Source organism: Notolepis coatsorum, assembly GCF_963971535.1.
Source record: "Notolepis coatsorum genome assembly, chromosome: 10".
Classification (NCBI taxonomy): Eukaryota; Metazoa; Chordata; class Actinopteri; order Aulopiformes; family Paralepididae; genus Notolepis; species Notolepis coatsorum.
Genome location: NC_140174.1, coordinates 68,292,553 through 68,318,056, shown reverse-complemented (window position 1 = coordinate 68,318,056; position 25,504 = coordinate 68,292,553). Strand labels below are relative to the sequence as shown.

The 25,504-nt window shown below is 42.1% G+C and overlaps 1 protein-coding gene across 1 annotated transcript in view; it reads right to left on the bottom strand.

The window, feature by feature from the left end:
• The window catches only part of LOC311235239 (uncharacterized protein), a 39,751-nt gene extending 16,354 nt beyond the window's left edge, over positions 1–23,397 (bottom strand). Inside the window, exon 1 of the mRNA XM_084322650.1 lies at positions 23,158–23,397. Within this exon, the coding sequence (XP_084178776.1) occupies positions 23,158–23,344 (187 nt within the window). The 5' untranslated portion in view covers positions 23,345–23,397. The remainder of the gene's footprint in view (positions 1–23,157) is intronic.
• Positions 23,398–25,504: the final 2,107 nt, after the last annotated feature.

Here is a 25,504-nt window from a genome sequence, read left to right as displayed (position 1 = left end):
GCGAGTCATATCCGCCCCAGTCCGCGCTGTCTGCTCTCATTAAAGCCGAGCAGCGCTACACAGCAGTGCGGCTATTTTGCGATCCGAAATGAGTCTGTGGTGTTTTTTTTTTCTCACAACAGGTCAAATGCATCGTCGCCATTCCTTTATGCCCACATCGCCCGAAATGAACGTTACGTTAGCGTAAGCTAACAAGCTAATCCTGATCAGAGGCAGAGCCATAGAGAACAGCAGACAGTGTGGACTGGGGAAAGGGTGTGTGTGCGAAGTCAGTCAGGAGTATATTATAGTAAACTGAGGATTACTGAGGATGGACAGATAATGTTGATATTCAAATATAAAAAAGTTTCGAGAGGAGTGGAAGTTTGAAGACCGACTACTAGACTACAATATGATGCGGGGGTGGTGAGTTCAAACAGTGTGTGTGAATGAATGAATGAAAACTTTATTTAACAGATTGCAGAATGGGTACAATACAGTACGGCTCAATACACACAATTGTTAAGGGGATGCAGACAGGGACCGAAACTAGAGAGCGCCACCCGCCATTTGCGCTCAGTTTTTACATTTGGCGCCTCCCACTGAGAGGTCTGACCGCCGTGTGGTGGGCAATCAAATAGTCATGTGAAAACCGAAAATCATGATCCAATTCTTTAGCGGAGTTCTCACTCGCTGTCTCAGCACAGACATGCAGCGCACCGCGCACTGCTGCTGCTGCTCCTATACTCCCCACCTGTTTCTGTATGCCTGCATGTAAACAGAAGCTATTGCCTCGAGACAGTCACCGTGACATTAGTCTAGTCAGAGGGACCTCCGTGAGATAACGTTAGCTACCGTTACAAAATGACCCAGTCAACTATTCACTTAGTTTAATACATGAGGCATTGTGTAACGTTATCCAGCCGGCTAGCTACGGATAGCTCCCGACATCAACAAATGCAATAGTCCAGTGCATAATACCTCCGTTGGCTAGGTAGCTCACTAGTCACTACGAAATGTCTCGGTAAACTAAATAGTTCACTGAGGCGTTGTCCCAACGCCATCCAGCAGTAGCTACAGAAAGCTCCTGACATCAATGTCATACAACAACAACATGCGTATTCGAGTCCCTGGCTTACATCTCTGCTGAGGGTCCAGCTGTAGCTCAGGAGAATCCTTTTGCATGCTGAATGTAGCGTTTAGGGTCCAGCTGCAGCGCCGGAGAATCCTTGCTGGAGCTGGAGGCCACTCGAGTATACACACAGACAGTGGATCTGTTTGCAGACAGCGAGGTGGCGATGTCTCGCAGATAACACAATCACAAGTATGATTATATAATATATATTTTAATTTTTTTTATATAAAATAATAATATTAATTTCTTTTATCAAAAAAAAGTTGGCAGGTAAGAAATATGCTTGGCGGGTAGATTCTTCCCATCTACCCGCCACTGGCCGGTGAGTCAAAAAGTTAATTTCGCTCCCTGGATGCAGACCAGAGAAAGACGTTTGTCTTGTTTACATCAGGGTCCCCCATTGTGTGTGTGTGCAGGGCACGAAATTAACTTTTTGACTCACCGGCCAGTGGCGGGTAGATGGGAAGAATCTACCCGCCAAGCATATTTCTTACCTGCCAATTTTTTTTTTATTAAAAAAAAATATATATATATTTTATAAAAAAAATCTTTTTTTTAATAAAATATATATTATATAATCATACTTGTAGTTGTATTATCTGCGAGACATCGCCACCACGCAATAAGTCAAAATGCTCGCTATCTGCAAACAGCTCCACTGTCTGTGTGTATACTTGAGTAGCCTCCAGCTCCAGCAAGGATTCCCCGGCGCTACAGCTAGGCCCTACATTCAGCATGCAAGGATTCTCCGGCGCTGCAGCTGGACCCTATTGGTATAATGTTACGGTTCTTTGGTCAAATCACATTCAACATGCCCTCAGCTAGAATACACATTGAATCAATGTTATAAGACATTGATATCAGGAGCTATCTGTAGCTACTGCTAGCCCGCTAGATAACGTTAAGACAATTTAGTTTACTGGGACATATAGAGCTAACGTGAGCTAGCTAACGTGAGCTAGCTAACGTGAGCTAGCTAACGAGGGAACGGAGGTATTATGCACTCGAGTCGACTATTGCTGGAGCATTTGTTGATATCAGCAGCTATCAGTAGCTAGCCAGCTAGATACCGTTAGACAATGCCTCGTCATGTATTAAACTAAAAGTGAATAGTTGACTGGGTCATTGTTTAAACAGTAACGGTAGCTCATGGAGGTCCGCTCTAGACTAGAGCAGACTGCCTCTGTGTTGATACGAGCAGAAGCCAATAGTATCCCGCTGCAGGGCTGGGCGGATATGACTCGTTGCCACGGTTCTTTTCAAAATAAGAGTATCATACGAACCGAATGTTGCTAACTGCCGGAGCCATCGATATGACTGGAGATGCGCTTGCGGCGGAAATGAGACCCGCACAGATTTTCAAAATAAGAGTATCGTTATGAACTTGATTGATTGATTACACGCCACACGGCGGGCAGACCTCTCAGTGGGAGGCGCCAAACGTAAAAACTGAGTGCCAATGGCGCTTGGCGGGCTCTAGTTTCGCCCTGTGTGTGTGTGTCCCAACCGACCCCACTTCTATGTTTCAATAAATTATTTGCATTTAAAACTATTAACGCTGACTCATTCCTTCAGTCCACTCAAAAGTATGCTAATATTCCTTATGTTGTTTATGATATTAATTGAAAATAGCATATGAGAGTATTATAGTAATAATAACACATGGCGATATACTAAAAAGCAATTTATAATTTTTGGCTGGTAAAAAATCTGCCTGGCTGGTCGTTTTTTAAATCTACCAGCCAAATGGCTGGTAAGTCAAAAAGTTAAGTTTGTTCCCTGGTTACACGTTCAATAACATCAGCGTATTTACCCACACATAGCAATGTCCGAGGACGACATAGATAGCAAGCATTACTCGAGTTGTGCCCATTCTGCGGTCTGTTAATAAAGTTTTCAGACAGATGTATGGAAAGGCTTTTATTATAACATTCGTTGCAGTAAAATCATTATGCCTCGTTTAGTCATGCTGCGGTGCGCTGGTAATCTTATCGTCGGCCGCGGGGAGCTACCGTTGTTGTTGTTGTGTTGAGCTCTCGTCAAAATCAATGGAGGACATTCTGGAATGTAAAAAACTAACAGCGCTTGCCGATTGGTGCTAAGAACAGCAGGGCGGGTGCAAGCGGTGTGACGTAATTGGCAGACTCGACTGTCAATCAAAATTATTCCGTTGCCGGCTGAATGATTGAATTAATGAAAACTTTATTAACAGATTGCAGAATGGGTACAATACAGTACAGCTCAATACAACAACAGTGGACTGGAGGATGAAGACCAGAAAAAGACTTTCGGCTTTAATTACAAATATACAGTAGTTTCATAAAAATGCTAAAATGCTATTGATTGATTGATTGATTGATTTAAAACTTTATTAACATATTGCAGAATGGGTACAGTACAGCTCAATACATACAATTGTTAAGGGGATGCAGACCAGAGAAAGACTTTCGTCTTGTTTACATCAGGGTCCCCCATTTTCAATTCATCTCATATTTCATATCTAAATCATATAATATCTCATTGCTAAATATATGCAATATATAATCTAATAATCCAATAATCTAAATCTAATATAAAAATGCTAAATGCATGGGTATTTTATTTTGTCTTTAATGTTAGCTTGCAAACTCAAATACTGTCTTGGTAAGCCTCATAATGAATTGTTTGGGGAAAAAAATAAAAACATTGTGATGTGTATCGTGTATCGCCGAAAGGTCAGAAAATATCGTGATATCATATTTAGGCCATATCGCCCAGCCCTAGTAGTTAGTATTATATTATCAATACCAGCCATTGGATTACTGTTTTCTAAATTGGGGAGGCTTTTAATCGTCAAGGTAAGAGGATTTTAAGTCATGGTATCCATAAACTTCAATCGGTTCGGATCATTTGAATGAAATGAGAATGTAAACAAATACGGCGTCACGTTAGAAAGTAGCACTGAAATCACTGCGCCCAGAGACGAGTGCTTAGGCAAAAAATAGTTCTGAGTATATCTGCTTAGAAAGCGTAATTGTCGAATTCAATTATTTTTTATTTCTCCACGTGGTAAATACACAGGTCACAACATGTTTACAGGAAAGTTTTGGAGTTGTATTTGGAGTGTATTTGGTGACTGTAAGACCCTGTAGGGAACGTCAGGCTAGGGCTGGGCGATATAACGATAACGATAAATATCGCGATATATTTTAATAATCGATATCAAATATCCAAATAAAAAGAAAAGAGAAAATCGTTTTTATTTTTTTTTGTGACCTGCAACAGGGCAGTTTTAAAACCAGAGACAGTGGACAGACTTGTCTTTCTTGCCTGCAACTTAAAGTAATGGCTTTGCTTGTCCAAATGACAATACTGACCAAATTGAGATACATTTTTCTCTTGTCCATTTATTTTGTTTGCTTCCTAATTTAAAATACAGTTTGAAACCGTCTGTACACAGTAGGCTATGTGTGCTAGCAGAACTAGACTCCAGTCACGGTGCACATGTGCGGTGGTTTGTCCACCAAAAAAGCACCAAAAGATCGAAAATAAACTAGCAGAGCCAGAACTGTTCAACTCCCCTGGAGCCACAGCCAGCAGAGAAGCCGGTTTACTTTCGCTTTTAAACCAGCTGCAGCCTGAGAACTGGAGTGTGAGGGGATGTAACACTAAAGATGGCGGCAATGACAAAGAATTGCTGCAAAATAAACATACATCTGTTGTTAAATTTTTTATTTATTTTTTAATAATTTTTTTTATACTTATAACAATTTAGATAATTATCGATATCGAGAAATATGATAACATTATCATATCGTTATCGCGATATGATTTTTTTCCATATCGCCCAGCCCTACGTCAGGCTATTGCCCCCCCCCCACTTCCAGTGATGAAGCTAAGCTACGCTAACGGAGCGGCTGTTCCCTAAGCCTAATGCATGCACAGAGACAAAAAAGGTATGTATCTTCTTGTCTAACTCCAGGGAAGATGTTAAATAAGCTAATTTCCCAAAATGTTGGAGTTTTCCTTTAAGCTAGCTATGGAGAGAATTCCACAACTTTACACCAATAACTGAAGGACACATCTGTTTAAGTGTTGTACGTACAAACTGATGTTTAGAATTTCTTGCCCTAAACATAATTAACATTGTTTGAAACTTAACCATGTCTTCAAGTTTAATTATTCTAGATTTAATAAATAATGTGTTTGTGTGTTCTCAATAATTCACTTTGTGTGATTCTTACAGCCCTCTTCTGTAGTATATATAATGGTTTTATATTGGTCCTATAAGTATTCCCCCATACTTCAACACAATAACTGATATAAGGTGAGATGAGTGAACAGTAGTGTTCTCATTGCCTCATACTCTAGTCTAACACATCCTTTACTTTATTCATAACAAAAATACTCTTGGACATATTTTTTTTAACGTGTGCTATGTGAGATTTCCATGTTAATTTATCATCCATAATCACACCAAGAAAACGAAATTCATTAACTCTCTCTATATCAACTCCATCTATGGTCAGTACTATATTTTCATCTAGTTTTCGATTGCCAAAAATCATAAATTTAGTTTTTTTCAGATTCAGTGATAGCTTATTTACATCAAAACATTTCTTTAGCTTTGTCATTTCATACACAATATATTCAGCTAGTTCCTTTAAATTATTTCCAGAGCAAAAAAAATTGGTATCATCAGCAAACAAGACAAACTGTAATAGTTTTGAAACATCAGAAATATCATTAATATATAAAAGAAAGAGTTTGGGCCCCAAAACCGAACCTTGCGGTACCCCACATTCAATTTTCATGAGCTCAGATTTGACATCTGCCGTTCTGCACATATTGTTGCCTATTGTGGAGATAACTACTAAACCATTCAAGAACCATTCCTCTCACACCATATGAATGTAATTTAGAAATTTAAATATTATGATCTAAGCTAAGGTATCAAATACCTTTTTTAAATCAATAAACACCCCTATTGTTAATTTCCTTTTATCTGTTGCTGTTGTTATTTCTTCAATAATATTCATTAAGGCGGTCGCTGTTGATCCGTTTTGCCTAAAGCCATACTGGCTTTCGCTCAGCAGTTTGTTATTTTCCACAAAACCATCTAACTTATGCGAAAACAGTTTTTCAAGCACTTTCGAGAACTGTGAGAGCAATGCCACTGGTCTATAGTTAGTGAAGCTGTCCTTATCTCCTACTTTGTAAAGTGGGATCACTTTTGCTACCTTCAACCTGTCTGGAAAAATACCTGTCTGAAAAGAAAGATTACAAATATAACAGAGAGGTTTGGGTGCATCAAAATACACATTTCCAGCGTATTGATTTGTCTGGGTGCTAAAAGTGTTACCATCCATGTAAAAACAATACATGCTAAATATTTTTGCAATACGAGGTGATGTAGAGGTGGAACGGTACATCAGTACATGCTGTCCTCCCCCAACATGGCCTGCTGTTAGTGTCTGTGTGTGTGTGTGTGCGCGCGTTAGACTGTGTGTGTGTGTGTCTGTGTGTGTGTGAGTTGCAACATTGTTACATCTCGCACCTGCAATTTTTGGGGGGATGGGCCTATAAATAGCTTTGCCTGTGTGGCTCTGCATTGCAGTTTACTCAATTCTGGTAAATTCTGGTCAGCAATTCATCAGTTTACTCAATCCCTCAACGGAGTCAACGCCACCATCACCCACCACATGATCCAGCTCTCACAAGATGGCGTCGCCGCCCTTAGACTCCCGCCAGAGCAGCCGCAGCCTGGTCTTAGGTCTGGGCGCCAGCATAACCGATGCAGATGCCATCATCACTGGTGCCAAACTGCCAAGTGGTCGCCAGATCTTGCGGTGCATGCTGTACAACTGCGACACGCAACTGCATGCCAAGCGGCCAGGTTTGACCGGAGCCTTGTCACGGTTCCATGCGGCTAAGGACGTTTTGGAGCAGGTGTGGCCATTTTATGGAACGGCCAATATTCCAATGGTGAGTGATCGTCGAGCATGCGACAAGATGGTAGCGCTTGTCGATGCTAGCAACAAGCTGCGGCACATTCCAAAGGCCAGGCGCTCCAGTGAGGCTACAGCTCGACTGGTGGACACAATGGAGCACAAGCTGGATGCCACATTCCCGCTGTGGTCTCCAAATGCAGAGGAGCTGATCTGTGATCCAGAGGACATTGCTTTCCTGGCCAGCATGAAGGGCGACAGAGTGGCCACATTTGGAGCATTGGATGCCAATCTGCAATCCAAGTTGAAGCGGCGACAGGAGCGTGAAGCAGCGCAGCAGGCATGCTTTACCAAGGAGCAGCAGGAGATGACTGCGAGGTCCAGCATGGCGGTGGTGTTGGAAAGCGAAAGTGATGAAGACAGCAATGCAGATGAAACAGCTGCTCCACCGGCTGAAAACACACCCACCCGTGAGCGTAAGAAGACTGGCACCACAGCCTTCATTCCATCAGACATTCTCAGCCGGCCGAGTCTTGTGTCACTGGCTACACGGTTGAAGATCACACCAATGTAGCAGGCTGCCTTCATGCGCGGTCTGATCGAGGAATCCGGTGGCAATTCGGCAAAGGTCTCCACATCCTATGCAACAGCAGACCGAGCGCGCCGCCACGTGTTGCAGGCCATCAGTGAGGACCAGCAAGAACAGTGGACACCACCTCCCATGTGCACCTTGCACTGGGACAGCAAGTTGACGCCAATGCTCAACAATGTGCACCAGTTGGAGGAGCGTCTGACAGTGGTGATCGGAGACGCGGAGCGGCTCAAACTGCTTGGTGTGCCAGCATACATGAAGGGGACTGATGAGTAGGGATGGGTACCTTTCACATTTGAACCGATACCGGTACCGGTACCTGTGAATCGCTACCGGTACCCAACGGTACCTTTTTTCGGTACTTTAGTCTCAAGAAATTTTATTTACCTACCTCAGTCGTAAAAAAAAAATCCAAACTTCAAATAACTACAATTTCGACAGTTTTCGGCTTGTCATTGCTCCTACTGCTTTGTTGTTGAATCAAGTCAAATCCTAGGTAAGCATATATTGTGCGTGTGAACGTTGACATGAAAAAAAAGGTAAAAGAAAATAAAATAAAAAAAGGTAAAAAAAAAATTAATAAAAAAATATTTTTTTAATTTTTTTTTAGGTTTCTCACTTGATTCGATACTCTGTAGTACCGACGTGTTTCGGTTCGGTACCTCAAAAGTAACGAATTCGGTACCCATCCCTACTGATGAGGCATGTGGAACGATCATTGCCCGGCTGACATGCAAGCTGCTGCAGGACTGGTGCTGCACCGATTAGGTTGTCAACATGGCATTTGACACCACCGCGTCAAACACTGGCCATCTCACGGCAGCCTGCATTGCCATCCAGCTCTCACTGGGTCGACCACTGCTCTGGTCCGGGTGCCGGCACCACATCGGCGAGGTGCTCCTCAGCCACATCTTCACTGACCTTAAGGTGGAGACGTCACGCTCGCCAGAGGTTACATTGTTTACACGTCTGCGCGACAACTGGAACCTGTTGCCACACAAGGACAGCGGCCCATTGGCCCGCTACATTCCTGGCGATGCCGAACCACCGTTCCTGGGCAAGTTGCGTGCTGAACTAATTGTGTGCGCTGCAGGAGTGCTCGACTACAAGCGAGGCGACTATCGCGAGTTCGTGCAGCTATGTCTTGTGTATCTGAGTGCAGACAGTGCAGAGCACACTCCAGTTAACTTCCAACGACCGGGAGCACTGCACAAGGCGCGGTGGATGGCTAAGCTGCTCTACACTCTCAAGCTGGCCTTGATGGAGCAGCACATTGCCTTGCTTCCTCAGGGGACCATCACTACACAGCAGCAGGTGCTGAAGATTCGGGCGTTTGCCAACTTCATCACGCACATCTACGCAATGTGGTGGTTGACCTGCGACACGGCCGTAGATGCGGCATTGAATGACCTTACACTCTACCACAACCTGTACGCATACAAGTCTGTTGACAAGGGCATCGCAGCATCAGCGATTAAGGCGCTGGAGCGGCACCTATGGTACCTGTCAGGCGAGATGCTGCCCCTGGCACTCTTCAGCACCAAGGTGCCAGTTGGCGAGCGGCATGCACTTGCAGATGCTATATTGGAGCACAAGCCGGCTGATATATCCATGCAAGCCCCACAGCTCCGCACTGGCTTCGGCAAGCCAAAGTTTCCAACCCTCTCGCCGACCACCAGCTTGGCTGACCTTGCCAACCGAGACTGCTGGTTCGGCATGCACTTGCTGCACATCGATCCCGCGTTTCTTTCACTGGATGTAGAGGATTGGGTTACCAGTACAGCATTTCAGATGGGTGCAGTGAATGTACGTGCCATCAATGTTGTGAATGACTGTGCCGAGCGTGGCGTCAAACTGACGTCAGACTTTGTGGCAGCAGCCAGGAGCGAGGAGCACATGCAGAATGTGCTACAGGCAGTTGAGCATGACCGCTCAACACGGCCAAATCTTCGCTGCTGCAAGCGCAAGCTGGACCAGGTCTAGGACTCTAGGATGCTTGAGACATGTTTGAAAGACTATTTCAATGTTGTTATCAAACATTTTGTTCTTAAATGTTAGGGTTAATAAATGTTGTTCTCAAAAACTATTTCTTGTCGTTTTTTAAATTGCCTTGTCATGTTATCTAGTAAAACGCCCAAAAAGGCCCATTTTCATATATTTCACATGCTGTGTGCTACCTCTAAATCTCAACGAATCTTTCCCAAACTTTGCACAAATCATTTTTATGTTTGTCCAAACAAAAAGCAACCCCAGACAGATTGATATGTTGAGTTAACATTTTTGCATTGCAATTTGATGCACCCTCTTCTTCACTATAATCATATCTATCCCATCACTGTCAATGGATGTCTTATTCTTTGACTTTGATACAATGGATATGATTTCTGCTTCACTGACATTTCCCAAAAACATAGACTGCAGTACTTTACCATCTCCTCTCCATCCTTCCTGTAATTCCTGTTGCAGCACTTAAAAACATTAAATGGAGGCGGCTACGTGGCATAGTGGGCAAGGCGCTCACCATGGAATCTGGAGACGCTGGGCTTGCCTGTTCGAGCCCAGCGCTCCACATTTGCTTTCAGTTTAGCTGGTTGTCCGTACTAATACACATTGGCCATATTAGGGGGTGGGAAACTGATGGGTGGGGATCGGGCGTTGTGGACAGCGACTCCTACAGGTCGGTTGGTGCGCCTGCGCAGTAGAATCAGGAAGTGTCGGGGGCAGCGTGAGCCTCCCACGCGTTACTCCTCGCCACTGAGAGATCGAGCTGCGCAGGTGAAAAGATGCGACTGCTGTTACCTCAAGTACCGGAGGGGACTTGTGCTATGTATGACTTAGTCCACATTGCAGCCGGCTTGTGGGAGGCAAGAAACAGCGTTCGTGACAGGGGAGGGTTGAATTGGATGATACGAAATTGGGATGGGAGAAAATATAGAAAATGGGAGAAAAAGTGGATAAAAAAAAAAAACATTAAATGGACTGTCTTATTAAATTGTGGACATTTATTCATTCCCACTTATTAGACACTATTTCTGATGGTAAAATGAGCGTACAAAGCAAAATACAGAATTCTGCAATATTAAAACGAAAACTGAATTTGGAAACAAATAAAACGGATTTCATATGGCTCTAGTGAAAACACAACCATCCTGTCGTTCAATGATAAAATACAAGTGTTCACGAGGAAACTCGAGCGCTGGAGAAGAAATGGGCCAGATTTATATGTTTCCAGAGCTTGATGAATTTATGGCGGAAAATGAACACAGTGAAGATGTCTAACTCACCTCCAAGCCCTTCTTGAACGGTTTAAAAAGTATTTCCCAGAGGAAATCAAGCGACCAAACGGAGTTCTGGATATCAATTGAGGGGGAATACGCACAGCTATCCGCCATTTGGATCTACCACCTACCTATGCGAAAAAACACTCTCTGCACTGACTTATATAAAAAATAAGTACAAATCACATCTGAATGTGGAGGATGATCTCCGAGTCGCTGTCTCCAAAATTAAACCCAGACTGGACTTGTTGTGCTTCAAGCATAGTGCCCATCCATCTCATTAGGTGAGTTGAACATTAGCCTTCTAAATGTATTAATTTTATGGTTGTTTGATTATTGTGTTATTTTGTGTAGTTATTGTGCGTGTTAAAAGCCTCCAATGCTTATTAGTGCGTGTGAACGTTTGCATGTTTCAACCACCTCCTATAGTGGGGGTCGCGGCTCTCTGACACCGTTATTCCTGGGGTCGCGGACTCACGGCCTGAAAACTTTGGCAACCATGTTTATATAGTGCATGATACTAGGGATGCCCCGATCACGTTTTTTGCCACCGATACCGATCACCGATCGTCGTGAGCCATATCGGCCGATACCGATCCGATACCGATTGTTTTTGATTAAAAAGAAATTAAAAATTATTTTATATAAAAAGTTTTTTTTTTTTTATATAAAATATATATATTATATAATTAGACTTGTACTTGTATTATCTGCGACTGCGAGACATCGCCACCACGCAACAAGTCAAAATGCTCACTATCTGCAAACAGCTCCACTGTCTGTGTGTACTCTAGTAGCCCAGCTCCAAAAAGGATTCTCCGGCGCTGCAGCGGGACCCCATTGGTAACGTTAAGTGCTTTGGTCATTTCACATTCAGCAAGCCCTCAGCTCGAATACGCATTAAATCAATGTTATAAGACATTGATATCAAGAGCTATCTGTAGCTACTGCTAGCCGGCTAGATGACGTTAATACAGAACTTTAGTTCAATGGGACATTTCGTTTTGAACAGTAAACGAACGTCAGCTAACGCAAGCTAACTGAGGTATGAACATGAACTACTAGACTTTCTGGATCATTTGTTGATATCAGGAGCTATCGGTAGCTAGCCGGCTAAATACCGTTAGACAATGCCTACTAAACGTGAATAGTTGACTGGGTAATTTTGTTTAAACAGTAACGATAGCTAGGTAGCTAACGTTAGCGCAGGTCGAATGCAGTGCACTACAGACTCGAGCAGAGGAGCCGCACCTCTTTGTTTACAAACTCTACACGGGGGCGGGCGGGGCTAGGGAGGAGGAGCAGCGGCAGTTTGCAGGTCGTGTGTGTCTGAGACAGACAGCGAGTGAGAGCTTCGCTTGATCGGTTTCCGCTATCGGCGAATATGACTAATTATCGGAATTCACAGATTGCATATTTATACTGAGTATCGGCCGATAACGATCGGTGGCCGATCGATCGGGGCATCCCTACATGATACCTAAGCACATACAGTACATATCCTCATAAGTATCTATTCATTCATATCAATTAATTTAGGGGTGGACGGTATGGTCTAAAATGTATATCACGGTATAATTTGAAGCATAGACGGTAACGGTATATATCACGGTATCAGTGTTTCCATTCGAATATTTTTTTTGCCTGATAGGCAGGCTATATAAAGAATTACATCCTCAAGGCATGTAGATTTATAATATTTTTAACTTAAAACTAGGCTACTTTTGCGTATACAGTCATTATATTCCAAATAAAATAAGTCCCGAGTCGAGACTCCGTGCTGCTCCCAATACACAGTGCAATACTCCAATTCAGCCATTGGCAATTCAGCCGTTGGGTGGGGGCGCTGTTGAGCGGGCCTGTGACCGGACCTGAAAGCGCCCCTACTCTGCGGCTCTGCAGCTGCATATGCTTCTCGCAAAATTCAGCATCCAGCTCGCGCTGCCCAGCCGTCAGAACACTCTACACACATATCATAATGTTCACAGCAAACTGTAGTTGATCACCAGCAGGGCTGTACACTGCGATGAGATGGTCGCAAATTGCCCCTTAATTTGGTCGTTGCGATTGGTAAATAATATTTGGGGGCGGGCTTGCGAGTAGTGATTTCAACCCTTGCATTCGCATTTCACTCCTAAATTATCCAAGGCGTGTGATGAAGCCACTCACGCGAGCTGAGCACTCGGGTATGATCAGCGGGGAAAATTGACTGAGCACTCACTCTGATAGACTGTCTGACTGTCTGTGTAATGTTAGTGTAGTGGTCCCGACTGTAGCAGGGACGGCGGAGCTATAGGCTAACGTCAGTGTAGTGGTCCCGACTGTAGCAGGGACGGCGGAGCTATAGGCTAACGTCAGTGTAGTGGTCCCGACTGTAGCAGGGACGGCGGAGCTATAGGCTAACGTCAGTGTAGTGGTCCCGACTGTAGCAGGGACGGCGGAGCTATAGGCTAACGTCAGTGTAGTGGTCCCGACTCTAGCACGGACGGCGGAGCTATAGGCTAACGTGTCCATTCTAACCTCCCCAGAGAGCAGTCGCATTTTTTATCTCTCCTCCCTGCCCTCCAAGGCCTCCTCTACCCTCCTCCCTGCAGCCGCTTTTATCTCCGTACACCAGCGCTGTCTTTCTGCTTCTCTCGACGGTGTGGACTCTAAGCTGCAATTAATAACGGTGTGGATCCCGAATTACAACTGCCTTACAACTGCCTCCTTGACGGTGTGGACATTCTACCCTTTCTTCAATATTCCTGACTTCCCACTCAGTCAATCAATGGATCAACTAGTAAGCTGGAGTTTTGCAGCAGTGGATCGAATCTTCTCTTCAAGAAAACAAAGTGCGACCGAACCATTATGTCCGATAGGGACATTCCAGGCCGGGTTTGCAATTGACAGTTGGAATAATTGGCGATCAATATGCCTATATTCTATTGAGATTGAAGATGTTGAGGATCTCTATCTCCTCGTCATCTTCCTGATCGGTTGGGGAGCGATCGCAATTTGGATTTGGATTTGCTGCCTTCAAGTAGTAGCAAGATTGGAAAATGCCCACATTGAATTGACAAAGCGGCTCGCTCAACATACAGCCGATGAACAATGTAGGGGTCAAGTAATGTTGGGGGTCGCGCAGGACATTAGGACCGCGACAAAGAAGATGCAAGATCTGGATTAAATTAAAGCATTACAGGAATCATTGTAACCTGTTTCAACCCACCCCCCCCCCCCCCCGCCACGTAACTCAAGTCTGTGGAAGAAAAGAAGGAATGTTTCGAGGTCAATGAAAGAGGCCGAGGAGAAGAAGTCAAGATAAGACCTGGTTTATGACGTCCGTACCATCGCAAACAAGGACGGGACAGTATCTGACTGTCTGAAGATAAGATGGATGGCCTCCCCCCCCCCCCCCCCCCTCCCCCATCCTCACGCAAACCTCCCCCCCACGAGCACGACTGGCGACGTGCACGAAAGGAGGGGCGGATCCCTCGACTGCCTCACACGCCCAAAACCCTAAGCCACTACCCTCTCCTTAACTCCCACCCCCCACTCTCCGCCCTCCCTCCCATCCCCCAAATTCCCTCCCCCGAGGGTGCTTCCTGAAGCTCACTGACTTTCGACATAAATGAACATTGTATCAACAAATGTGCTTTGTTTTGTATTAATTTAGGGTTGTGCCATTATTATTATGCAAAGATAATAATTGTGATTAATTCTGTAATGAGTTGTGTGTTTCTAGCATCCTTGACACCCAAGGACAACGATGGAAATAAGTCAAGAGGCTTTTACGTTACTATCCTTGACAGCAATGTAAGGTGGATTAATGATCTGTTTATGTTGTGGAGTCTAAATAAAAACCTGAAACCTGAAACCTGTCAGTGTAGTGGTCCCGACTGTAGCAGGGACGGCGGAGCTATAGGCTAACGTTACGGGGGACGGCGGAAAAGCGGTCAAAGCGGACTCCACAACACTAGTTCCATTTGTGAGGAAAGGGGGTGGGTTATATTGACAACGCTTGACAACAAAAGTTTAAACATAACTTCATATTTATTGGTTATTCGTTTCTGTATAATCCACTTTCCATCTGTGTGTTAGACTCTTCCTGTTTACATTCGAGTGTGACGTCATCACCTACGGCAGCTTAGACGATCAAACCGCGAACCTAGAACAAAACCCGAGGGGGGGGGGGGCTGGCTCTCTCGTTCGTTCTCGCCCCCACTCTCTCTCTCGCTCTCTCTCTACATTCAATGATTTTTAAAGTAGCCAAACGTTACAGACAGTATAAATACTAACTGGATAGTTGATGATAAACATTTAATTTCATTATCTGAAATATTCTAAAATCATTAAGTCTGCTATAAGCCATTATCCCTTTGTGTGTGATTATTATCTCACAGTAGTGTGTGTGTATATATATATACATGTGTGTGTGTTTGGCTAAAGTGGATAGAAAACACAGTACTGTGCAAAAAAAAGGCACCCAAGAGTTTTTATATAAATAGTCTTAGATGTAAATATTTTTTTTTATTAGTGTGTCAGTAGACTACTCTTAGTACATTTTAATTAAATTATTTTTTAAAGCATCTTCATGGTTTAATAATGCAAACATATGTTGCAGGGACTTATTATAATCATCTTATTGGCGTGACTGTATGCATCAAAGGGTTAAATCAAGCATTTTTAAGTGCTTTAGAGGAAATGTAAAAATATCGCGATATGCATCGTGATATGGCCAAAAAATATCGTGATATCATTTAGAGGCCATATCGCCCAGCCCTACTATAATGGTAAAATAGTTATTTAAAGATTTGCCCCTAAAAAATATTCTTTGCCCCTAAATTTCTCATTTAGGGGCAAGTGTGCCCCTAGTGAAAAAGCTTAGCGTACAGCCCTGACCAGGTATGTTTTATTAACGTAGAATAATTCATATAAGAAAAACGATAGGGAAATCTCTTACCTTTCTCCACTGGTTAAAAATGCCAGGAACTGAAATTGAAACTTGCTGTGCGCCGCGGTGATATGTGTTTATTATGAAATGACAATTGCGTGTTGACACGCCCACTGCGCGAAGCCTCCTAAATAACTTTTTCCAGTTTGCACATATCTATTATCTATGACTAATTCTATCTATTTTTAGGGGCAAATGCGGAGTGAAATAGTCGCGCTGTGGTTACATGACGTCATTGCTATTTTAGAGCTGCTCTACCGGTTACAAGGTATAGTCAAAATCCATACCGTAGAGCAAATTCATACCGTTTATACCGTATACCGTTTATACCGTCCACCCCTATCAATCATATACTCTTTAGATGAGTTGGGGGGGGGGGGGGGGGGGGCTGAGGAGAGGTAGACTTCTCACAATTTTTGTGAAAACGCCTAAACATACCATTACATAAACGGTAATGTTATCAACTTTGGACATGTTCTAGGTAGGGCTTGGCGATTAATCGCTTTTATCGATTAATTCGAATGAATGATTTAGGATGATTTTGAAAAATTTAAACAGATTTAAAAAAAAGATAAGAGTCACCTTTTATTTTACAAAAAGTGCTGTTTGGTGAAAGTTAGATTTGCACTTTATTAATCCCAATAGGGAAATTCATTCTTGTTTGATGATAAAGAGGCACCTTTTATTTGTTTTAAGTGAAGGTTGGTGAAAAAGCAAGTTATTGCACTATTAATACCAATAGGGACATTCATCTTTGTTTGATCAAATATATATAATTATTATATATATTTTTTTTAAGTGAAGATTGGTGAAAGTTAGGTTTGCACTTCAATCCCAATAGGGAAATTCATCTTGGTTTGATATTTTTTTTGTGTCAAATAAAAACAAAGGTTATTTGAATGATTTCTAGTTTGAGAAAAAAATCGATTAAAACCGTAAATCGGATTTTTCTTTTTAAATAATCTGAGATTAAATTTTTAGCCCATATCGCCCAGCCCTAGTTCTAGGTAAGACTTATCTTATTGCTGTTATCTGCTGGAGATAACAGCATTGGACTCAATAGTTCAAACTCTGCTCCACCTAGTCCTAGACAATGACCAGCGCTTGAAGGTGTTCCCCAGGATGAAGGAGAAAGCAATGCAGTTGCAGAACCAGTTTTTTTTTAACACACACAAAAAACGAACCTAACCTATCATGCACTTTGCTACTAAATAATCTTCCTTGCCTATATTACTACATGCTATGCTAATATGTCTTTACAACTATGCACTCAAGACTGTAGCACCCAAGTTCAATACTGTTTGACGAACATTGTTACTTTGCTGAAAGAGTTGTACCCTTCCTGCTGACCTGTTGTACAGAACTTGTAAGTCGCTTTGGATAAAAGCGTCAGCTAAATGACTGGGCCTAAATGTAAATGTGTGTGTGTGACATGAGAGATTTCTCAAACTCAGCTTAGATGTAAGTTTGCATGCGAGAGTGTATTTTTTTATAAATAATAATAATAATAACCGTCTACTTTTACTATTATGCTACTATACTTATCATGCTAATATGTCTATACTACTATGCACTCAGAATGTAACACTCAAGTTTGACCCAATTTGACGAACAATGGCACTGACACTTAGCTGCCAGAGATTAGAGCCATATGAAATCCGTTTTATTATTTTCCAAATTCCATTTTATTTTTTCCCAAATTCCATTTTTTCCGTTTTAATATTTCAGAATTCTGTATTTTGCCTTTTATGCTCATTTTACCATCAGAAATAGTGTCTAATAAGTGGGAATGAATAAATGTCCACAATTGAATAAGATATAACAGTCCATTTAATGTTTTTAAGTGCTGCAACTCAGAAATACAGTTCAATTTTACACAATATTTTTCAATTAATATTGTGACAAAATAAAAATACATATTTCAAGTGTAAACAATAGATACAGCTAGCTACTACTGACATTATCACAATGACAATGTCAGTAACCTAGCTATATCTATTATATTGTGATGAAATATAGTAATGCATAATTTAGGCACCTTTAGTTTAGTTTATTTCGTTTATAAAGGACAGTGTATAATGGCAATCGTTTGCATTAAACAAATGGATGGGTGCACTAGATTTAGCAAGAAGCTATCATTTCCATATTTTTTTTTTTTTTTTTAATTTTTTTTATTATTGCAAAACAAAACTTATTAAAAGTCAGTACTCAACACACAATGTATAATGAAACTTTCAGTAAAGGTGGTTAAAATATATGCAAGTACAGAAACAGGATAAAACAAAAATAGTCAATAATAACATTTTAACCGTATACCGTGTATATCCAGCGAAGTTACAATTATATAAATGTTAGTATATAATATACCCCGAATACCTATTTTCTAAAACCCTACACACATATGCTCCAGCTCAAATCCCCCCCTCCCGGACCCCCTCTTGGATAGTACCTCCATTATCCCTCACTCCTAACCAGACATCACCATTATAGGCTAGCTTTTATTCTCTCCACCACTTTAACATTTTGGATTCATTGAGCCCTAGAATTCTTGCTGTTGATATTTCTTGATATATCACATCAAGATATGTAAGAAACCACACTTTCCGGCACATTTTTTCCGGTTGAAACCAACGTGATGCAATCAGTTTTTTAGCTACTGTGATACCCGATAAAACCAATCTTTTTAGTTGTGGGTTCACTGCAAACTCAAAAACATCATTCAATAGCAATACCGCGGGGTGTACAGGTATATTCCAAAATACGAGTATTGATAATTGTTGGGACACATCTTCCCAGAATGCCTTAACTGGTGGGCAGTCCCAATACATGTGCATAAATGTTCCTTCGTCCCCATTTGTACATTGGGAGCATTTGGAGTCTTGTATAAGCCCCATTTTGCACAGCCTTATAGGAGTCAAGTATGTCCTGTGAATATAGTTCAGATTGATTTGTTGATGATCCGGGTTCCTTGATGTAAGTCGGACATTTGCCCAGGCTCCTTGCCAATCAAAGTCATTTTCCAGGTCTGGTATATCCCTCCTCCAGACATTGTCTAGTTGAAGGGTTTCGTACGAGGACGTTAGTAATTGTGAATAAAAACCTGATACAAAACCTCCCAATGTATCTCTGTCATAGAAAAATTTGTGGTATCTGTGGTGTTCAATTGGTATGTGTAATGGAACACCGTGAGATCTCATACAAAGTCGTAACTGTATGTAAAAAAGCCATGTGGACTCGGTGAGGTTAAACTTTATGCATATTTCGACATAACTACAGAGGCCCTTGTTATTAAAAATATCCCCTAATGAGTGTATGCCTCTTTCTTCCCATACAGGGAATCTTATAGGTCGTTTTCCCATTAAGAGAGCATTGTTATTGAATATGGGAGTGTGATTATGCCATACTTGATTGTTAGGAAATTTCCTTTGAGTTTCCCGCCATGTCCTGATTGCATGGGTTATTATTGGGCCAAATTCTCGCTCACAATGCTTGATTGAAAGTTTAGTGTATGCTATGTCTTTCAATCTCTGTGGGGCTACTATGTTTTCTTCTAATTTTCTCCAAGATACCAAAGCCTCGGGGTCAAACCATATCTTCTTCAATGGTCTTAATGTGAAGGCATTAAAATATTGTAAAAAATCTGGGACTGCCATGCCACCGTCTGCTTTACTTCTCTGTGCGGTGGATCTTTTTATGCGAGGTGGTTTGTTATTCCAAATAAATTTGTATGTGGAGGTTTGTAATCTTTTCCAGTAGCCCTCTGGAGGAGGTAACGGAAGCATTGAGCTGAAGAAATTGATTCTTGGTAATACATCCATCTTAACTATTGATACCCTTGCCTGTACTGAGTTTTTAAGTTTTGCCCACCTGTCCAGGTCGTCCTTGATTTTGTTCTGTATTTTTGTGTAATTGTGCTTCACCGTTTGTCTTATGGTGGGGAATATTTCCACTCCCAAGCATCTGAAATGTTTTACCATCGGTATCGCACCTGGGAGGGTTATATCTTTTTTTGCAGGGGTGTTAAGTGGAAGGAAAGCCGACTTCGGCCAATTTATCTTAAATCCCGATAAATCACCAAAGTTCTCAATCAACTTGAGCAGATGAGGCAATGTGGTGTTGGGGTTTTGCATGAACAATATTACGTCGTCCGCATATAAACTAATTTTTTGTTGTGTGCCCTTGATTACGATTGGTTCTATGGATTGGGATTGTCTTATATATTGTGCTAAAGGCTCTAATGATAAATTGAATAGTCCGGGACTAAGAGGGCAACCCTGTCTGGCAGAGCGTGATACCGGAAAGATTTTGGAGATGATTGTGCCTGTTGTAATCATGGCCGATGGGTCCTTGTATAGTACTTTAATCATATCAATGAAACCTTTTCCTAACCCCATCCTTTCCAATACTGCCCATAGAAACGACCATTCCAACCTGTCAAATGCTTTCATAGCATCCAGGGATAGTATCGCCTTAGGTGTGATGTCCTCTTTGTCTGTATCTAGTACGTGCAGTATTCGCCTTATGTTATCATTGATCAGGCGACCTTTTATGAAGCCTGTTTGGTCCGTATGAACTAAAGACGTCATATGCTTTTGCAATCTGATGGCTAATATCTTAGAGTACAGTTTGACATCGGTTCCGAGGAGGCTTAAAGGACGGTAACTACCGCATTCAGTGGGGTCTTTGTCTTTTTTGTGAAGAACTGAAATGAGTGCGGTATTTTGGTGTTCGATGAAGCTTCCCTCTTTGACTGAGTATAAGATCATATTTAGTAATAAGGGTCCAAATATGTCCCATATCATTTCCATCTATAGTCCTATGTACTGTAACGTTTCATAGCTATTTAAGTTTATTTAGATTATAAAGGGCAGTGTATAATGACAATCGTTTGCATTAAACAAATGGATGGGTGCACCAGATTTAGCTAGAACTTCTAGAAGCTATCATTTCCATAGATAGTCCTATAACGTTACATAGCTATTTAAGTGTATTTAGTTTATAAAGGGCAGTGTATAATGACAATCGTTTGCATTAAACAAATGGATGGGTGCACTAGATTTAGCTAGAAGCTAAACGTCCTAACGTTATAGCCATTTAATCACAATAGTGTCGCAAGTGTTTTTGCGGGTCCAGTCCACGGAACGTTGACAGAATTAGCAAAACACCTTATCACCGGAGGCATAAAAGTCATTAGGATACTGTTCTGCTCTGAATTGAGGGCTTATTGTGGAATAGTTTAGCTTCTTGACGATGTTAACACTGAAGCAGCCAGACGCTTGAGCACCGCGGCTGTGTTGTGTGTAACACGCTGTAGAGTCCCCGCCTCCCCGGTCGTGTGTGCACCAAACGTTCCACCCAAAAACGAAATTTCAGTCCAGATTAGGCCAAATTCTGCAATATTCCACGTTTTGCAGTTGATTCCATTTTTATTGGTTAATTCCGCGATTCCGTCCGCGATTCCGTGAACGCGGATTTCATATGGCTCTACCAGAGATGTACCCCTCCCGCTGACTTCTTGTTCACAATTTGTAAGACGCTTTGGATAAAAGCGTCAGCTAAATGACTACATGTAAATTTCACTGTGGATGAAACAGAAGAGAGGGGAGCGGGTAACACCAGTGCCACACATGCAGCAGGAGAGCCTGGTGAACAACCTCCTCCAGCACTGGAAGATCTCTCCTAACCCGTTTTCCACCAACATGGAACGGATTCCGTTCCGGTTCGCTCCGCCTAACTTTGAGTTTCCCTTGTGAACCGTGATGGGTGTGTCGTGATGGGCGTGTCAGTGTCGTGTTCCGCAGGTTGGAAAGAGAGGATGGAGAAGGCAACAATGGAGTTCAAGCCAAGTGAGAAATCGTCACCACGTGACGTCCAATTCTACTTGTACAGTTGTGAATGGTCTCTTAACCCTTTCACTGCCACACGACAGAAGGACAACCCTTTACTATCACACAACCGGCTGTCGTGTGGCAGTGAAAGGGTTAACCTTCTGTGAGTTGTCACAGTGAAAAGGGTTAACCGTTTTGGTAGCGCGGCGGTGAAAGGGTTAAATCTAAAGGTATTTGCATTTCACTTGTAAACACTGTGCGTTCTGCCCCGACTTTAGACCAGCCATCTCATTGCCCTAAGTTAATAGTAATAGTACTTGACCATAGTCAAAGTATTTTTCTTATCAATTGAAACCCAGCTCTGTATGATGTATCAGGCCTTCTAAGGGGTTAGCGTAGCATGAGAGCATCACAAAATAGCTATTGGGCAATACACTTATCAACAACAGTTTATTGGGCCATATAATGCTTCAGTGATGGGAGTTGTCACCAACAACTATTGCTAAATTTGAGATTTTTTTATATAGAGCCTGGCACAGTTCTGTACTAGCCAGTAACAAAAGCACTCCATACACATCACAGGAATGATGCAATAGGCTTCAGCAAAGGGTTCGTTCCACAGTACCAAAGTACACAGAACAGTCGCTAGGTGCCCCGAACTGTGGTGGTCGAACTGAACAGTCCATTTCTTCATTTTGTCTTCTTCTTTTTTTACACAAACTGCGCCATCCCTAATCAATACCCATTAGCCTATAACTTGCAGACTATTACCATCAATACCCATTATAACTTATTACTATCAATACCCATTATAGCCTACAGACTATTACTATCAATACCGCATTAGCCTATAACCTACAGACTACTATTACAATCAATATTACCCTTTATAATTTACAGACTATTACTATCATACTCATTGTAACCTACAGACTATTACCATAAATACCATTATAACCTATAGAAGACTATTACTACCAATACCAATTATAACAAAGACTATTACTATCAATAGTACCATTATAACCCAATGACTAATTACTATTAATAGGTCCATTATAACATACAGACCATTACTACCAACTACTAAGCAGCTATTACGGGTTGGTTGTCCACTTGTGCTGGTTTGGATTTCCTCCCCTTAAAGCTATCGAAAGTACACACTTTTCATGTATGTTGCCTGCTTATCACATGTATTATCTTCAAATTCAGGAATAACTTGTACTTGTACAATTATGGAGCAGGTAAGCATGACCTTACACGCTTTTATTTTGAAAGGGAAATCTGTCAATCGGAAGTCTCTGGCAGTTTCTGCTAACTTGCCAGTGCTCAAGTAAACTATGAATGATAATACAATCGTTCCGTTTCCTAGCCAGTGCTTGGCGCTCTCTAGTCTGTTTCACCATTACTTGACCAACGTTTGCTAACTAAATGCTATCATTTTAACTGTGTACATTTCCGTAAAAACTTAAAACTACCAACCTGCTCTTTGTTTTATCTTGGGTTTCATACGGATATCCAGTCTGTTTTGACGCTCAATCTCCGACTTTGATCGAGAATCTTTCTCCACATAATCTTTTATCACATTTTCTATTATTCCAAGTATATCCTCAACAGCTGCTGTCAGTCGCTCTTCAACCAGAGCCTTCACTTGTTCCATTTTGAACATTTCTAAAGGTGAAATTAAAGACCAAGTTGTTCCTACCACGATGCTTGGCAGTAACCCACCTACAAAAGCTACGGAAGTACGTCAGCTAACAAAATGGCGTTCGTCTGTTTTCCGGATAGGTTTGGGGACTTTCCTCCCTCTCAGTGGTCAAATTGTGCATTACACCACCAGATAATGGGGTGAATGAATGAATGAATGAAAACTTTATTTAACAGATTGCAGAATGGGTACAATACAGTACGGCTCAATACATACAATTGTTAAGGGGATGCAGACCTGAGAAAGACGTTTGTCTTGTTTCCATCAGGGTCCCCCATTTTCAATTCATATAGACATATATGACATACATGACATACAGATAGTCAGTACTGCTACATCTATACATTTATGACATACCAGATTTGCAAATACAGTACTTTTTGTGATACAGAAGGAGTCAAGAAAAGGGAGTATATACATTTGACGTAGAAACTGTACATTGGAGGAGGTTGGGTGGGGGGGGGTTGGGTACATTGGGATATTGACAACCATACTGGGTAATTTACATTGGAGGTGGTTGGGGGGGGCGGGGGGCACACTGTATAAACAAGTAACACTGTACATTGAGGGGGGGGGGGGAGGAGACACTGTACAAACAAACACAATTGTACATTGAACTATTGACAAAACCATACTAGGTAAATGACTGTACATTGGAGGGGGTTGGGTTAGGATATTTACAGGGGCCAGTGTTGAATTGCAGTCTCCCGTAGGTGTCCCTTGAGAGAGGTTTTGAAAGTGGGTAGTGATCCACATTCCTTTACAGCTTTGGGTAGGGCGTTCCACATTGATGTGGCATAATTGCGAAACGTGTTTAGTCCCTTATTTGAGCCGAATCTGGGTTTAACATGATTTGTGGAGCTCCCTCTGGTGTTGTGATCGTGGTATTCACTGACCTTTGGGAAGTATTTTGACATGTACATGGGTACCTTGGTCGTGTAGTGTATCTTGTAGACCAGGCCCATTGCAAGTTGTTGTACTCTGTCGTCTACTCTAAGCCATCCTAGGTTGTCAAAGTGGGCAGGGGTGAGGTGGGTTCTAGGAGTAAGGTCAAGCAGTAGTCTGACCAGTTTGTTTTGAGATGTTTGTAATTTTGTTTTTAGCGCCTTTGAGGTGCTTTGGTACCATGAGGTGCAAGCATAGTCGTAGTACCCCTGAATGAGTGCTCCTGCCAGAGTCTTCAGGGTGTTCTTGTTTACCAGAGAGGAGATCCGGTACAAGAATCGAGTTCGTTGGTTGACTTTTTTTATTACATTGGATGCCATTTTGTCACAGGAGAGATTAGCCTCTAGGATGGAACCCAGGTAGGTAATTGATTGATTGAAAACTTTATTAACAGATTGCAAAATGGGTACATTACAGTACAGCTCAATACACACAATTGTTAAGGGGATGCAGACCAGAGAAAGACTTTCGTCTTGTTTACATCAGGGTCCCCCATTTTCAATTCATCAGGACATAATGACATACATGACATACAGATAGACAGTACTGCTATACATTTCTGACATACCAGATTTTCAAATACAGTACTGTTTGTGATACAAAAAGAGTCCAGAAAAGAGAGTATATACATTTGACGTAAAAACTGTACATTGGAGGAGGGGGGGGGGGGGGGGGGGGGGGGGGGCACTCTACAACTGTACAAGCAAAACTGTACATTGGAATATTGACAACCATACTAGGTAATTTACTGTACATTGGAGGGGGTTGGGGGGGGGGGGGGAAACACTGTACAAACAAGCAAAACTGTACATTGGAATATTGACAACCATACTAGGTAATTTACTGTACATTGGAGGGGGTTGGGTTAGGACATTTACAGGGGCCAGTTTCGAATTGCAGTCTCCCGTAGGTGTTCTTTGAGAGTGGTTTTGAAAGTGGGTAGTGATTCACATTCCTTTACAGCTTTAGGTAGGGCGTTCCACATTGATGTGGCATAATTGCGAAACGTGTTTAGTCCCTTGTTTGAGCCGAATCTGGGTTTAACATGATTTGTGGAGCTTCCTCTGGTGTTGTGTATTATGTCTTCCAATAATGCACCGGACTGCGACTTAACGTTTGACGGTTTATTTGATCCGCTCCACCAGTGCACAACACACACACATCATCTCCCGTTAC